The sequence below is a fragment of the Pelobates fuscus genome, chromosome 11 (assembly GCF_036172605.1).
Source record: "Pelobates fuscus isolate aPelFus1 chromosome 11, aPelFus1.pri, whole genome shotgun sequence".
In the NCBI taxonomy this organism is placed as follows: Eukaryota; Metazoa; Chordata; class Amphibia; order Anura; family Pelobatidae; genus Pelobates; species Pelobates fuscus.
This window is the reverse complement of record NC_086327.1, coordinates 104,217,043-104,232,733: the sequence shown is the minus strand read 5'-3', so window position 1 is coordinate 104,232,733 and position 15,691 is coordinate 104,217,043. Positions and strand designations below refer to the sequence as shown.

Below are 15,691 nucleotides of genomic sequence, written 5' to 3'. Positions count from 1 at the left end.
TTTACAGGGAGAGAGGCTTCTTAAAAGTTAAAACTAGCAGTCCGAATTTGATTGCTATTAATACTGCATACCTTCCTCAATCTCCCTTTACCTCTGTACTAGCTCCATTTGGAGCCTCTGTTTACTTTGTATCTATTACCATTTTTGTAAGAGGCATTTATGGCTGGGAATTGGGGATCTATGTTCATTTCCGTATAGGATCAACAGGGAGAGAGGTCTCTTAAATTTAAAATTAGCAGCCCGAATTTGACTGCTATTAATACTGCATACTCTCCTCAATCTCCCTTTACCCCTGTACTAGCTTCATTTGGAGCCTCTGTTTACTCTGTATCTACTACCATTTATATAGGAGGTATTTATGGTTGGGACTTGGGGATTTATACTCATCTCCTTATAGCGCACTATATTAAAGCTGATAATTAGGGGTGAGTTGCTGTTGCCATATGGCATAATGTATCCCTACCTATACATACCCTTCTATTGACAGTCATAGAACTCTAGTATCACCTGTATATACTTTATTTTTATTTTTGCATTTAGCAGCATTTTTATGTATATACTTCATTTTGGTACTTAACAGCATTTTTTCTGTTCATGGGTCTATAGTGATACCCTTAGTGGTTTACAGTAACACCTGTAACCTACAGCCAGCATTGCAATTCTAGACACTACCGCTATAGTAATTTCCAGAGATGCGGTTAGTTTCAATTGATTTCTTGAATCTGACCACATTTATCCTTTCTGTTGTTTGATTTTGTATATATGGGGTTATGCCCCTTCTTGAGACATCTGGAGTCTCAAATTGGTACATTAGTCTCTGAGTAGACACTTGGCATCACTTCCTCGGGTCTCCCGGGGTTGTCTGCACAGGTGTACATCCAGAGACATTGAACTTTTTGTTCTCTGTTTTTTAGTGTTTAAATATGTCAATTTGAAAAGAAATTCCATGCAAGTCCATAGATATTACAATAAGTCTGCCTACATTTGTATTATGCCCCTTTTGCTGCCAGAGGATTGCAGACACGTGCTGTTGTTGTCTTCGGTAGCAAAGGGATTAAATAATATTTTTTTTCCCCCCCACAATATAATAATTCTACCATAATAAATTAAATCACATTCATTTGGTCCCTGCAGCGAAAATGTTGGCTCGCCTTCAAAACCATTCTGTTGAGGATACGATTTCTGAGGAGCATCATAACATAAACACACTCCGAAAAACAATGTCTGACATCGCAACCATTCGCACATTTTTAACAGAACTGAAAGAAAAACGTGACATACAGAATATCCCTCACCAGGAGTTAGATTCACTTATGTCCCGTTTCATCACTGCAGCACGTCGACAAGATGGACGACAGTATGAGCCTCATACACTACGCTGCATGATAGGAAGCCTAGATCGGTATTTGAAAATGCATAAATACCCTTATAATATTCGCTTTGGTGAATCGAGAGATTTCCCATTAACTAGAGAATCTTTAAATGTGAAACAGAAAATCCTTAAAAAGGAAGGAAAAGGTAAGCCATCCAAAAGACCTTCAGTTCTTACAGATGAAGATATAGAACATTTATATACATCTGGCATCTTATCTATGGACAATCCAACCAGCCTGTTAAATCTGATACTTTTTAATAATGGCATACACTTCGGCTTTCGTATTCGAGAACAATACGACCTCCGCTGGGGAGATATTATGCTTTTAACAGATACTGCGGGTAATAAATATCTTGAATTTAATGAACATCAAACTAAAACATGTTCTGGTGAAAATCCTGCAAACTTCAAGCGAGTGAAACCTCGGATATACTCTACATTGCAAATTCCTAGCAGAGACCCAGTTGCAGCTTATATAAAATATGCAAACAGTAGACCTAAATCTATGATGACTCCAGATTCTCCGTTTTATCTAGCACCAAATGTAAATTATAAACCATTACACTCTCGGTGGTTTCATTCAATGAAAATAGGTATAAACAAAATGCGTCGTCTGATGAAGCATATGAGATATGACTCAGTGTTACCACGAAACAAGAAACTAACTTACCATTCAACTTGGAAAACCACCGTCCAAAAACCAATGGAGAGTCATTTACAGCCTCCAGAAAAAAATCAAGTTTCTGCTCACAGGAGTCTGCAAAGAATCAACCATTACTCTTCTTTAACAGAGAGGAAACAACACCAGAGATCTGGCTTTCTCCAAACACCTTCAACATCTGCTTCATCAGACCGTCTGCCCATCCAAACCATGCCTAATCTGTTCACCTCACCGTTTGCGGTGCCATCTGATTCTTCAGATACAATGATTTCCAAAAGAAACAGGTTAAATGCAGTTATCTGGGAAAACTGTCTGTTGAGGAACTCCGATGTAAACCTAAATGTTTATAATCACACAACTCCTGATTCTTACAAAAAACGTAAGAGAGAGATGTAGGACATTCAGAGTGACTTTTTTTAACTTATTTTTGTGTGTTCTAGTGGTTTAGCTGTTGCAATATTTCTGTTGAATTTAATATGATTAAAATATAAAACATCGCTACTAAATAGCTATTTTTATTTATTAATATTAAAACTTTCTTTAAATTATTCAATACTGTGTATTGTATGGAATGAATTACCCTACTCCCAATTGATAATTACGAACGATAGAAGGTCACTGAATACCGAGATGGCAGTCGATCTTGTCCTCTTGGGGTCCTGAATTTATATCTTTATAATATTCAGTTGGGGGTAGTAAATTCCATAGATAAGTGTTGTACGTAGCTGGATACTGATTGTGTGCCTCTCACATTTTCTTCTATATTAAATACGCAAATGTAGGAATGCCATTCCAGCTTTTGAAAGCTTTCAATTCCTTTAAACTGTGAGCTCATTTGAGCAGAATCGTCTTTGCTTTTTGTTTGTATCTAAGCGTCTAATGTCATCAACTGCTTGTATATGTCTGCCCATTTTACAGTGTTAGAAAACATTAGTGTGTTATAAAATAAACATATTCAGACATGTGAGGCACTGGACATTATTCACTCTGTATGGTAAAATGTGCAGTGCACACCCAGCTCTGAGTAATAAGAATCTTAGTCACTCATGAGCTGCTTAGGTCTCTAAATCAAATAAATCCCATTTACTTTCCTCTCAATTCTGACATTGGTTCTTATAAGACAGACAAAAAAACAACAAACAGACTATACCCCCCACTCTCTTGTTATAAAAAGATACATTATTCCATGTTTATGCCTGGAGTGCATTAAGTAAACCATTTAGTATAACGCAACAGTAATTCATTCTGAAAACATGTAGATAGATGTGTTCATGCTTTGACACCTTTCATTTGTAATGTTTTTATAAACCTTCTGTAAACATGTACAGGGTTATTTACGAAAGTGAGAATTCAAAGGGAATTAAAATGTAAGGTCATAATAGTCACACTGGGAAAAAAGTAATGTATATGCTTGCATTTCATCTACTCTGGCCTTAAATTTGAAATTCACTTTGAATTCTCACTTTAGAAAATAACTGCCAATTTCTATAAATCGTCTGTAAACATATAGTATCCATAACATATACATATTCCAAAGCATGAAGAGTTCGTAGAGGAGTAAACACGCAAATGTAATACAGAAATTAAAGGTATCATCATCTTTTCTCTTTAAGTTTTTTTTAGGTGAAAATATGATTTCCCCCGAAGAAATACTCTGTATCTTTTGTAGTCTATTCCAAAAGAAATATGTGATTATTGGCAATTTACATCTTTCAGCCCCTGGGACCTCACCTCCCTCTATTCTTTTCTAGGGTCAAGTCGGTGCCACTGTGTGCCTTCACTACCAACACCAGCGTATTGGAAGGGCGAACAGATGCTCTCATAAGGTTCTCCAGTGTTGGTAGTGGAGGCGTGGACTGGGGACAGGCAGACCCCAGATAAGAAGGCAAACCAGTCAAAAAATGGTTTGACTCCTTACAATAATGGGACGTCATGGTTCTTCTGGCAGAAAACCACTACAGTGAGCTCTAGTGGTAATGTTGCAGGGTGCTCCTGGCATCATAAACACTATAGCAAGGTGTAGTGGTTACTGTTCTTGCAATGTTCCTTCAATAATTCTTACAGCACTGGATTTATTTTGCTGATGTTTGACTTATAGTTATTCTATCTGTAAGTGGCAAAATTATTTATGTATAGCATTTATCGATCTTGTTTGTAGAACCATTATAAAATACCAAGGCAAATACACCGTCCCCTATATATGTTGTTACAGAATTTCTGTAAGTGTAACGGTTCCTGTCTAGAGTCCAACAACACGTTTTAGTGCATTTTAGTGATAATGAATGAAAAATTATGCAAAAACTATCTATAGTAATATGATGAGAAACTCCTCCCCCCCCCCCCCCCCTCCCCATTATTTCTGTGTAGCTTCAGCTCCTCATTGTTACCATATCTTTCTCCATTTCTTTTAACCACACATTCTATATGGTTTTCAGGGGCTCACTCACTAAACTCTAAATTGTAGTAAATTGTAAGCTGCATGGCAAAATTTGGGCTCAGTCAGCCAAGCTGTGACTAGCCGACTTGCAGGATGCTTTTTGTGTTAACTATCAGGTCTCAATTCCATATTGTTCAGAGGTTAGGGTTGTGATTATCATATTGTATATTTCTACTGAAGCTACAATATACCTGTCCCTATAAAACAGGGATGTCGAACATGCGGCCCCCCAGATGTTGCTGAACTACAACTCCCATGATTCTTTCAATGAAACAGATAGCCAGCCAGGGAATCATGGGAGTTGTAGTTCAGCAACATCTGGGGGCCGCATGTTCGACATCCCTGCTATAAAACAATGTATCTCAAAGTTCAGTCCTCAGGAAACCGCACTATGCAGAGTATATTGGCAACCACAGCAACATTGGAAGATTATGCAAAATTACCCAAATCTCTGAACAGTATTTGCTTACATCAGCAAGAAAAATAATTCAAACATGAACTGTGCTGGAGAAATGCATGTATGATCAATAATTTAAAATGTAACGCATCACCTTGGCAATAGAACCATTACTATTTTAAGAGCTATAAAGTCACATGTGAATTTATATCACCTGGTTATTGCACATCTCAGGGTGACCAAGGTGAACTGCAATTATATCATTTTTTTATTTATTTATCTCAAAGTGTTCTTTGCATATGGCAGCCACATTAAAATGGAATCCACAACTGCTGTATATATTAGGGCTCATTACTCCAAGACAACCACTTGACCATGCTGCAATACATTGGGAAGGAAAATCCATGACAAATAAAAATAAAATTCACATTTGGCTCAAAAAAAACCCCGGATGAGGTTGACTATTGAGGTTGCTTGTCTGGGTCCTAGGCTATCTAAACTGGAATATGTTTGATGTTGGTAAATTAGTTTCTTATCCTTGTGACACAACAAATATCATTAAAAAAAAAATGTGGAGTGCTATTTGAGATCATCATTGTAACAATGTATTTAAATGGTTATGGCAACCAAGACACTGGTTTTGGTTCACGTAACCCTTTCTGAGGTGGTCTGCCTGAAAATGTCACAGCACTTTACCCACTAACGGTACCTAAACCATGTGCAACTTATGACTCTGAAATACTGTTCACATAGATCTATCCACTAAGCTTTATCACTTGTTTATGTTGATTTTATAATTGTACTGTAAATATCCATCACATTAACATATGTATAAACATATGCAAATATATCATGTCCAGCCTTGCAACTGCTAACATTTTTAGTCTACATTTCATGTGATGTCGATCCAGCCTTAAGGACACAGAAGTTATAGTTTATAAACTGCATTATCCCATAACACTCCTGCAGTGTAAGAGCTGGATTAGCAATATCAGAAAGGTAGTTCATAAACCTCTTCAGTGCCAGGTTTGCTACACTTTCAGTGATTTCCCCCTCACCCCCCAGAATAGTTTATAAAGTTTATTTTGTGGATTGAATTATGCTCAAAATATATTACAATTTTCAAAATTACTGGGCACCGGATATTAATTTTGCGAGTTGTTGTTATTATTTTTTTTTTATTTTTATTGATGTAACAGTTACTGTTGTGGTGAAACAAGTGGACGATGATTACATGCAAGAAATACAATGTACAGATCCCAATACAAGTAAGTACATTTGATTTAAATCCTCTTGAAATGTCTTAAACCTTATCAATAGAGATGTCCTGAATAGTTCGCCGGCGAACGCGAATTTCCACAAATGTTCGCGAACCGGACGAACCGCCATAGACTTCAATAAGCAGGCGAATTTTAAAACCCACAGGGACTCTTTCTGGCCACAATAGTGATGGAAAAGTTGTTTCAAGGGGACTAACACCTGGACTGTGGCATGCCGGAGGGGGATCCATGGCAAAACTCCCATGGAAAATTACATAGTTGATGCAGAGTCTGGTTTTAATCCATAAATGGCATAAATCACCTAACATTCCTAAATTGTTTGGAATAACGTGCTTTAAAACATCAGGTATGATGTTGTATCGATCAGGTAGTGTAAGGGTTACGCTCGCTTCACAGTGACAGACCAAACTCCCCGTTTAACAAACGCAAACAGTCCATTTGCACAACCGCAAACTCCCCATTTGCACAAGGTTGGATACCAAGCTAGCCATGTCCCGTTCCTTGTCCTCACTGATGTCACTGAAGGTCTCTTCCTCCACCCAGCCACGTACAACACCAAGGGTCCCCGAAAGGTGACAACAAGCCCCCTGGGACGCCTGCTGTGTTTGGTCTTCCACCTCCTCAAAGCCACCTTCCTCCTCTGACTCCTCTTCTTCAGACTCCTCTCTCTGCGTTGCCTCTCTCTGCGTTATTATAAGGTGTGTTAAGTAGTACTATTCCTATCAGTTTAATCCCTGTTACGTCCCCTGTCAGGGGACGTGTATATGGCATCGATTTTAGGAACCGGGAGATGGAAAAAGATTTTTTTTTTTTTTAATTCTTTATTTTTGAAGCGCTTGAAAGTTACAGGTATTCTCACTTTGCCACAACAGCTAAAGCGAGACAGGTTTTGACAATAGAGAGAACATTAGTGGCATATAGTTGAAACTGCGCACATTTTTGTTTCATTAGGTATCAAGAAAGGTACACGTATAAGACTTAGATGCATTGTAACGTAACATAGGAAAACAATAAATCAATTAAGGGAACATCAAGCTCTGACTTTTGTTGATTAGCTTGGCAGGATTAAGCTGTGTATTTTCGCTGGTACACCGGATGATGTCGTTATATACGCTTAACCTAAAGACATTAACATTAACCTTGCCCTTATGAGTGCTTAGAGTAGAGTAACACATATAGCATCATGCTGGGCGCTGTTAGATATGGTTGTGGAATATCGATGGCTAAGTACAGGTGTTCCACATTGAGTACTTTGCTCGTGGGCTTTTAGTATGCCTCCCTTGTATTGTGTGCATATAAAACATCCTAATGGCAGTATATGCGAGTCATTTAGCCATGTGAGGGGAGTACGCTGTTGTTACCCAAGATTATGACCAACTGTCGTCAATTAACTTAAGGAGTAAGGCTTGATGGCTGGTTAGCATATGAGGGGTTACTTGAGCTGTAGCTACGTGTATGAGTAGACAAAACTATAGAAAATATCACTGAAGCAAAATATTACATAGCACCCCAAGCCTGCCCGTCTCCAGTGCCTGATTAGCGAAAGGTCAGTCAATAGTTACTTGGCATAATCACCCCTTCCGAGGTATTAATAATAATGTAAGTCACAAAACAAGTACTCAGCATGTGTTGGAGTCAGATGTGATCGTCAGGTACCATGCCAGCCACAGAGTCCAGCTCCTCCTTTATCCAACGCCATGCATGTGTAGAGCAAGATTGCCAGGTTGTGCTTTTCGTTAGGCTGGCAGGATATCTGGGATCTCTGGGTGTTGCGGCTGTTGCCCTTCTGAATCTGCCCGGACCAGCCTTTTGCACTTGCTGTAAGCCTGAGCTGCGATATAGCAGCGAGGGGACCGCATGTGGTGTTTGCTGGCTGTATCCGGCTTGTCTCGTCTGGCTTGCTTTGAATGAGCGTTCACGTGGGTGGTGCTTCATGTCGGGTTGCCTGCGCCATTCGCCCGGTATGCTCCCAGGTTTGGGAACCGCTGCCTGGCATGGGTTTTCTAGTGTCAGTTGCTTTATGTGCCAAGGCAGTTGGGGCCCCTAGCCTGCTTAGTACTCTGCAGTTCGGTTCCAACGTCCCTGGTCTCCGCCATCTTAGGTCTGGGCCTCGGGCCTGTGTAGTGGTGCCTCAGAGCCTCCAAGTATGGCTATGATGCCAGGACCGGGATCACCCCCTCCCCCCCACCCGGTCCAGGAGGGGGGGGGGGTCAGGACCGGAACCGTAGATGGTCTGTGTTGGTATCGGGCTCCGTCGGGCAGGATAGTGGTGTGGCGGCCGTTCACCCCACTCACCGCCAGGCGAGTCCCTGCCTGGTACAGCAGGGGCCTCACCTCCGAGGGAATAAAACTTCAGGAGCAAGCCTCTTCTCAGCTCCGGCAGCCCATGTACATCAAGGGTCGCAGTGGCTAGTATTTCCATCAAGATCGTGTGTTGTAAGCTTTATGGGTCGTGTTTTGCAGGAGCTGCATTCTCCTGCGACCGCTCGGTTTGGCGGTCCGGCCCCGCCCTCCGGAAAAAGATTCTTGATTAAAAAAATTGTGACTTTATTTGTCATAAACACAAAAATCGTATGTTTAGTTATTTAGTTTTGTGTAGATTGGGTGCATATCTTGGCCATCATGTACACAAAAGTCCTGGGGTGAAAGGGTTTGTTGTATAATTCTTCTCTCACCGCTAATACTTCCAATTGGTATCCTTTTGAGAGAAATCCACTCTGTGTTGTGTATTAATAGTGAATGTAACATCCCTGTGTCACTTCTTCCAAGAACTAACACATATATTTATCCCCTTGTCCAGATAAATATATGACTAGCACTACTAAGGTATAGAGATGTCGCAAACATAAAACACGTGTATTGTCTTTGTGAAATTGTAAAACACAGACGAATGAAGCAGCAAACCTAACATATTTCACTGGAGTTAATTATCCTGTTTTATCCCAAGAAACTAGGTTTTAGTCTGTAATCTGTGAGGAAATCTGCTGTTCTGGGCCTAAATCCTTCCCTCAGCTGGCCGATTATCAACTACATTTTTGTACAGGAGGGAATTAATGCCACATACAGCCTAAGCTGCTTTGAAGTAGAAAGGCCTAAACATTGTAACAATATGCCCTTTATGGATTAAAACCAGATTCTGCATCAACTATGTAATTTTCCATGGGAGTTTTGCCATGGATCTCCCTCCGGCATGCCACAGTCCAGGTGTTAGTCCCCTTGAAACAACTTTTCCATCACTATTGTGGCCAGAAAGAGTCCCTGTGGGTTTTAAAATTCGCCTGCCTATTGAAAGTCTATGGCGGTTCGCGAACATTTACGGAAATTCGCGTTCGCCAGCGAACTATTCGGGACATCTCTACTTATCAACCTTATAAACTGGCCCGTACAGCAATTCAATACACGGACTTCTATTTATGTATACCAAAAAAAAAAAAAACCTTTAACATACCTAGAGTTAATCATTTAAGTCTGAATTGTTGGGAATCCAAAGTGAATTTCCAATTTTTGGCCACAATACCAAACTAAAAACATAGAAGGCTTAAATATTTTTTTTTCCATTTCAGTTATTGTGACCTAAAATGTGAAAAATTACTTTAATTCCTAAGCATTTACTCGTTGGTTAATAACACTGTGTTTCTACTGCACATGTCACAAAGAACTTCTGTAGGTCTGTGCCTTTATTAGTGAATGCTCTAAACCTTGTTTGTCAGAACCAGGTGAAACATGCAGTATCCTACCCAAAAGGCCTCCTGTCACCTGGTTAAGCCTTACTACACCTTCTTACTCTACCACTGGAAAAAGGGGCAAGATACGTCTCATATTCACACTTCCCAATTGTATCCTGTTTTCAGCTTGATTCGGATTTATGTCCTTTATTATTTGTGTTATTAACATAAAACATAATCTTTAAAGGGATATTAAAGGAAAAATAAAACTCACTTTTTAGTAGATGTACGTCAATGAAAACTTGCATGCATTTAATTATGATTTTTTGATAGTATATCTGTGGCGGCCACTTGGGTAGGAACACCGGTTTTGCCACCAAGGACGTCTTTTCCCCTCTCTCTGGAGCTCTGCTGCAGTAACTCCAGTAGTAGTAGTAGTAAGGAAGAATATATTTTCCCAGGTAGTATAATCCAGAGCAGGTATAGCTTTCACCCACAGACATTAGTCGAGCCTGAATGCTGGGAGTGAACTGCCTTTATTAGGGGACACACAGCCTTTTATTGGTGGGAATGATTCCACCGAACAGTGTCCTTCCAGGGTGTATAGAACCGAACGCAGGCAGGGATGGAAGTTCAGCGGTGTTTGCGAGGTCGAGTGTCCGATTTTAGTTCCATGCACTCAACGACCAAACCCCACTGCCTGCATTCGCGTGAACAAGATGGCCGCCCCTACGTGTTCGTACATATGAACGGTGGCCACCCAGCCACTGTTTAGAATGCGGAGGTGGGAATAATTTATTGAAGTGTTAACAGGGGTGTATGAGGTTAATAACTGTCACGAACGCACCCTTCTTCAAGAGTGTGTATGACGTAGTTGTGGTGGTGAAAGGGTTAAAGTTCACTATTTGTCTGCACTAGACCGGAAATAATGATAAAATCACACTTGACACCACCCACACTTAAGCATAAGAATATAAATATTACTATTTTAAAGCTGCCACCACCAAGACAATTTATAAATGGTGTGCCTTGGTCCCCCAGGTAAATAAATAATAAAAACCCACCAGGGGGCAGGGCTTAACCACAGACCCGATCAGGGCCGGCGCGTCCATAAGGCGGCCCAGGCGGCCGCCTTAGGGCGCCCAAGCAGGGGGGGCGCAAAAATCCGAATCCCCAGCCACCGGCTAGGGATTCGGATTTTTATACAGCCGCCCGCAGCCTACCTTGCCCTGCTCTCCTGGCTGCTGGCTCCCTCCACAAACGGTCCGGTCCCGGAGGAGGTGAAGTCTGTGCTGTGCCGCCCGGGCCCGCCCCCTCCTGATGATGTCAGGAGGGGCGCGACTTTCACCTCCCCCAGAGTCCCCTGCGGTCCGATGCTGGCAGGGACAGGCTCCCCCTGCTGGCTGGCTCCAATATGGCGGCGCCCATACAGTGGAGCCCGCCCGGAACACAAGTGAGAGGGAGTGAGTCAGTGACAACACTGAGGTAAGGGGAGGGAGACAGGGAGGAAAGGCAGGCAGACAGGCCCAGCGGATACCTGCTAAGGAGAAATAATAGAAAATAGGGCCACCAAGCAGTATATATTCTGGGCACAGTGTATGCACCCTGTTTGTTATGTTCCATGGAGGGGGTAGACATGTGGCAGGTTGTGGTGGAGTGTAAGCAGGGTCAGTGACTTTTGGCCAAGGCAACAGCTTGTGTAAGCTCACTGAGCAACTGACTCTGTGAGTGTTGTCTTATCACCCTATGCCTGTAGCGGACAGGCTGGGTTCCACTCTGTACTTGAGAGGATTTGTGCCATCCATGGTGCCATGTCATGTGGCATCATTGCAGCCGCCGGTGGTAGTGGGAACCATTTCTCCAAGTCCATGGGCCCTCCTCACCCGTATATCGGGATCCCAGGTGATGGTGTGTGGACTGCGGGCGGGTATATGGCCCTTCTTGGCTCCCCGCCTTGGAGGAGGGCGCCAAACCAGTGCTTTGTGTATATGCTGTGTCTTGGGAGTGTGTCTGTCTGGTCTCTAGGCTCCTCCAGAAACGCTGACATATTGCTTCATACGCTGCGTGGAAAGTAGTTTCCCAGCTTCGGATAGTTTCTGTGGCGTCCGCCATTTTGGAGAGACCACGTTGCAGGTCCCTTAAAAGTAGTCGCCAAAAAGCAATCATGAGGTAAGTGCTTGCTTGGTGGAGACCGGGATGACCCCCGCCAGCCCAGAGGGGGAGGAAAGGGTAACGGGACCTTGGAGTTTCCACTTGAGGGCACAGTGTCACCGAGGATGAGGGTTTGGCCGCCTGTATGCATGTATGTCTCTGTATGTATGTCTCTGTATGCCTGTATGTATGTCTCTGTATGACTGTATGTATGTGTCTGTATGTATGTATGTGTCTACATGCCTTTATGTCTTTGTATGTATGTTTCTGTATGCCTGTATGTATTTGTCTGTATGACTGTATGCCTCTGCATGTCTCTGTATCCCTGTATGTCTCTGCCTGTATATCTCCGTGTGACTGTGTCTGTATGTCTGTGTGTGACTGTTTGTGTATGTCTCTGCCTGTGTGTCTATATGTCTCTGCCTCCATATCTATGTCTACATGGCTTGGAAGAAAATAAAATACACACAAAGGGATCTGGAGGGGAGGGACACACAAAACGGACTAAGGGGAGAAATGGCCACATAGAGGGTGGAGAAAAAAAAACAAAGAAAGCGGCTGGGGGTAAGAGACACAAAAAGGGTCTGGGTGTAAGTAAGAGACATACAAAGGAGGTTGTAAGACACACTAAAGAGGGAATAAAATACATTAAAGCACAAAAGGGGTAATACATTCAAAAGAGGGGATATGAAACACTAAAGAGGGTAAGAAAGTAAGAAATCCAAAACGGGGGGGTTACAAGACACACAGGTGAAGATGCACTTTTTTTGCGGGGCAATGGGGAGGGGTGGGGGTGGGGGGGGCGGCTAAATGCATCTTCGCCTATGTAGCTAAAAATCCTTGCACCGGCCCTGGACCCGATTAGACACCATTTCTGGAAGCTCCTCTGTCTACAAATCTAATCCTGCCAATATCAGCAATACTAAACGCAATCCAACCACAGCACTCACCGAACCGGACCCAGCAGGGCAAGAGGAACCGACTGATGCCTTTTTTCCAGGCACCAAATAAAGCTGCTTGCAAAATCTACAAATCTCTTGTCTGCAGCCTTTACAAGCCCTCCCTTTCAAACACCGTCCAAACTTTCTGAGGCTGTCCAATCACAGAATTCTTAGTGCAGCTCAATGAGAAGTCTTTGCAAGGCAGGTGCTCTTGGGCAATTGTCTGCCTGTTGAGTTTAGCTCAACTGAGCTAACCAAACCAGAATGTAACCACTGCAACCACTGTAGTGGTTATGGTACCAGGATGGCCGTGGCACCATCCCACAGCTAACCAAACCAGGATGCAACCACTGTAGTTGTTATGGTACCAGGAGTGCCCTGGCACCATCCCACATTAAGATGTCAAGCTGTTTTAGCCCAGCTTGACAACTTACCTGGGTCCCACCAGACGCTCACGCCACATTCCCTGCATCCGGTGTTCTCCAACAGTAGAAGCTAGATTGCTCAATAGAGCAAAGTGAGCCGATGCAGAACTGTGCTCGTTGGCTGAGCAGAATTTATTTTGTTATAACAAATTATACAACATTACATCATTACATTGGAAGATTGTACATCATGTGTGTCCATGTAAAAAATAAAGACAAGAACCACCAAAAATACTGATAAAATTAAAACATGCCACCTCAATCACAGACTTTGAAGAATTAGTTAAATTGCTTTACAAATTTGCTTTCCCATATACAGAATCTGTAAAATGAACATTATAACCATATGTATTTGGGAAAATACTACATTTTACTATGTAGAAATCCTTACAGGATTCCTATGTTGGAGTGCCATATTATTATTAATTTCTTACTTTTTATTCTATATTATAATTCTGTACATTGGGTAAATAGAACTTACACATATAATGGTGATCAAGCAAGCTTTAGACCTACAGGATCATATTGTGACGAAAACTGGTCAAACAAGTTCATTATACAGTGATTCAGGGGCGTACCTAGAGCATTTGCCACCCGGGGCGGGTCCTATTTTTGCCCCCCCCCCGACACACACACACACACACACTCAGCTTTAAATGTAAAAAACGACCAAAAATGTTTTCATGTATTTAGCACTGAGCAGTGTTTGTGAATGTATGCATGTTTTTGTTTGGAGTATGAGTGAGTGAATGTAGGGGTGTGTGTGTTTGTATGTAGTGTTGGTGTCTGAATGCAAGCATGCATTTGTGTGTTGTGTGGTATTTGAATGCAGTGATGTGGTTATATATAATGGTGTGGTTTGTATGTAGTGTTGACGTTGATATGCATGAGTGTTTTGGTGTGTATTGTGGGTGAGATTTTGAGATGTCTGCACATATACACATACACACACGCAGAAACACTGTGCTCTGCATGCTGGCATCTGACAACACATTTGTATATAATTCACATTAGCCACCCAGATTTCTTGTTGTGGGCTGGCTGACACCTCTTAACTTCGATCATTGTTTAGCAGATAACTTCCCTATTTGCTATCCTTATGTGAGCTTGCCATATTTAAGGACACCAAATAAGGGAACTATCTTCTAAACAGCACCCTCATTTGGTATCTTTAAATATGGAAATCTCGCATACGGGCACCAATTCAGGGAATTATCTACTAAACAGCTAAAGGATCAAAATTAAAAACGCCCTTTTCTTATTTTCAGTTGTTTAGTAGATAAATCCCTTATTTGTTATCCTTCTATTAGATTGCAATATTTAAGGACACCAAATAAGGGAGCTATCTACTAAACACATATACAGAGATACACACAATCACAGATATACACAAACACAATCACAGACCCACACACATACAATCACAGACACACAATCACATACCCACACAAACATTATATACATACACACATTTAATAAATAAGAGGTCCACCCAGCCTCCCTACCTTGCTCTAGAAGGGCTGGAGTGGATCCTCAGTCCCTGGTGGTCAGTGGTTGCTGCTGGGATCTCTGCTCTTCCTGCACAGGCCCCTCGCACGCCCTGTAATGACGCCGAGGCCGCGATGACACCATATCCCGGCTGCCGTCTCACTGCAGGGCGAAGACCGTCAGACACAGTCAGATGCACACAGTCCCACACACAGTTACAGGCAGACAGTCAAACACACAGTCACAGGCAGACAGTCACACGCACGCACGCAATCGCAGGTAGATAGTCACACATACACACACAGTCACAGACAGTCACACACACACACAATCCCAGGCAGACAGTCACACATACACACAGTCACATACAGTCACACACCATCACAGGCAGACAGTCACACACACACACACCATCACAGGCAGACAGTCACACACACACACACACACCATCACAGGCAGACAGTCACACACACACCATCACAGGCAGACGGTCACACACACACACACACAGGCAGACAATCACACATACATACACACACAGTCACAGACAGTCACACACACACACACACAATCACAGGCAGACGGTCTCACACACACACACACACACACACACACAGGCAGACAATCACACATACACAGACAGTCACACACACACCATCACAGGCAGACGGTCTCTTACACACACACACAGGCAGACAGTCGCACACACAGTCACAGACAGTCACCAAATAAGGGAGCTATCTACTAAACACATACACAGAGATACACACAATCACACACATAATCACAGATATACACAAACACAATCATAGGCAGACAGTCACAGATACACACACAGTCACAGACAGTCACACACACACACACACGCAGA

General features: G+C 42.3%; 1 protein-coding gene across 5 annotated transcripts in view; it reads left to right on the top strand.

Moving 5' to 3' along the window:
* The window catches only part of LOC134577520 (zinc finger protein 90 homolog), a 51,196-nt gene that overhangs the window by 21,183 nt on the left and 14,322 nt on the right, over positions 1 to 15,691 (top strand). For 2 of the 5 annotated variants that reach the window (XM_063436290.1, XM_063436289.1), the window contains exon 12: positions 1,135 to 3,180. The exons of 2 other annotated variants lie outside the window; for them this stretch is intronic. In XM_063436290.1, coding sequence (XP_063292360.1) covers positions 1,135 to 2,432 — 1,298 coding nt within the window. In that variant the 3' untranslated portion in view covers positions 2,433 to 3,180. Of the gene's footprint in view, positions 1 to 1,134; positions 3,181 to 6,069; positions 6,139 to 15,691 lie in introns of those variants that run through there. One more of the 5 variants, XM_063436291.1, reaches the window with a different exon arrangement.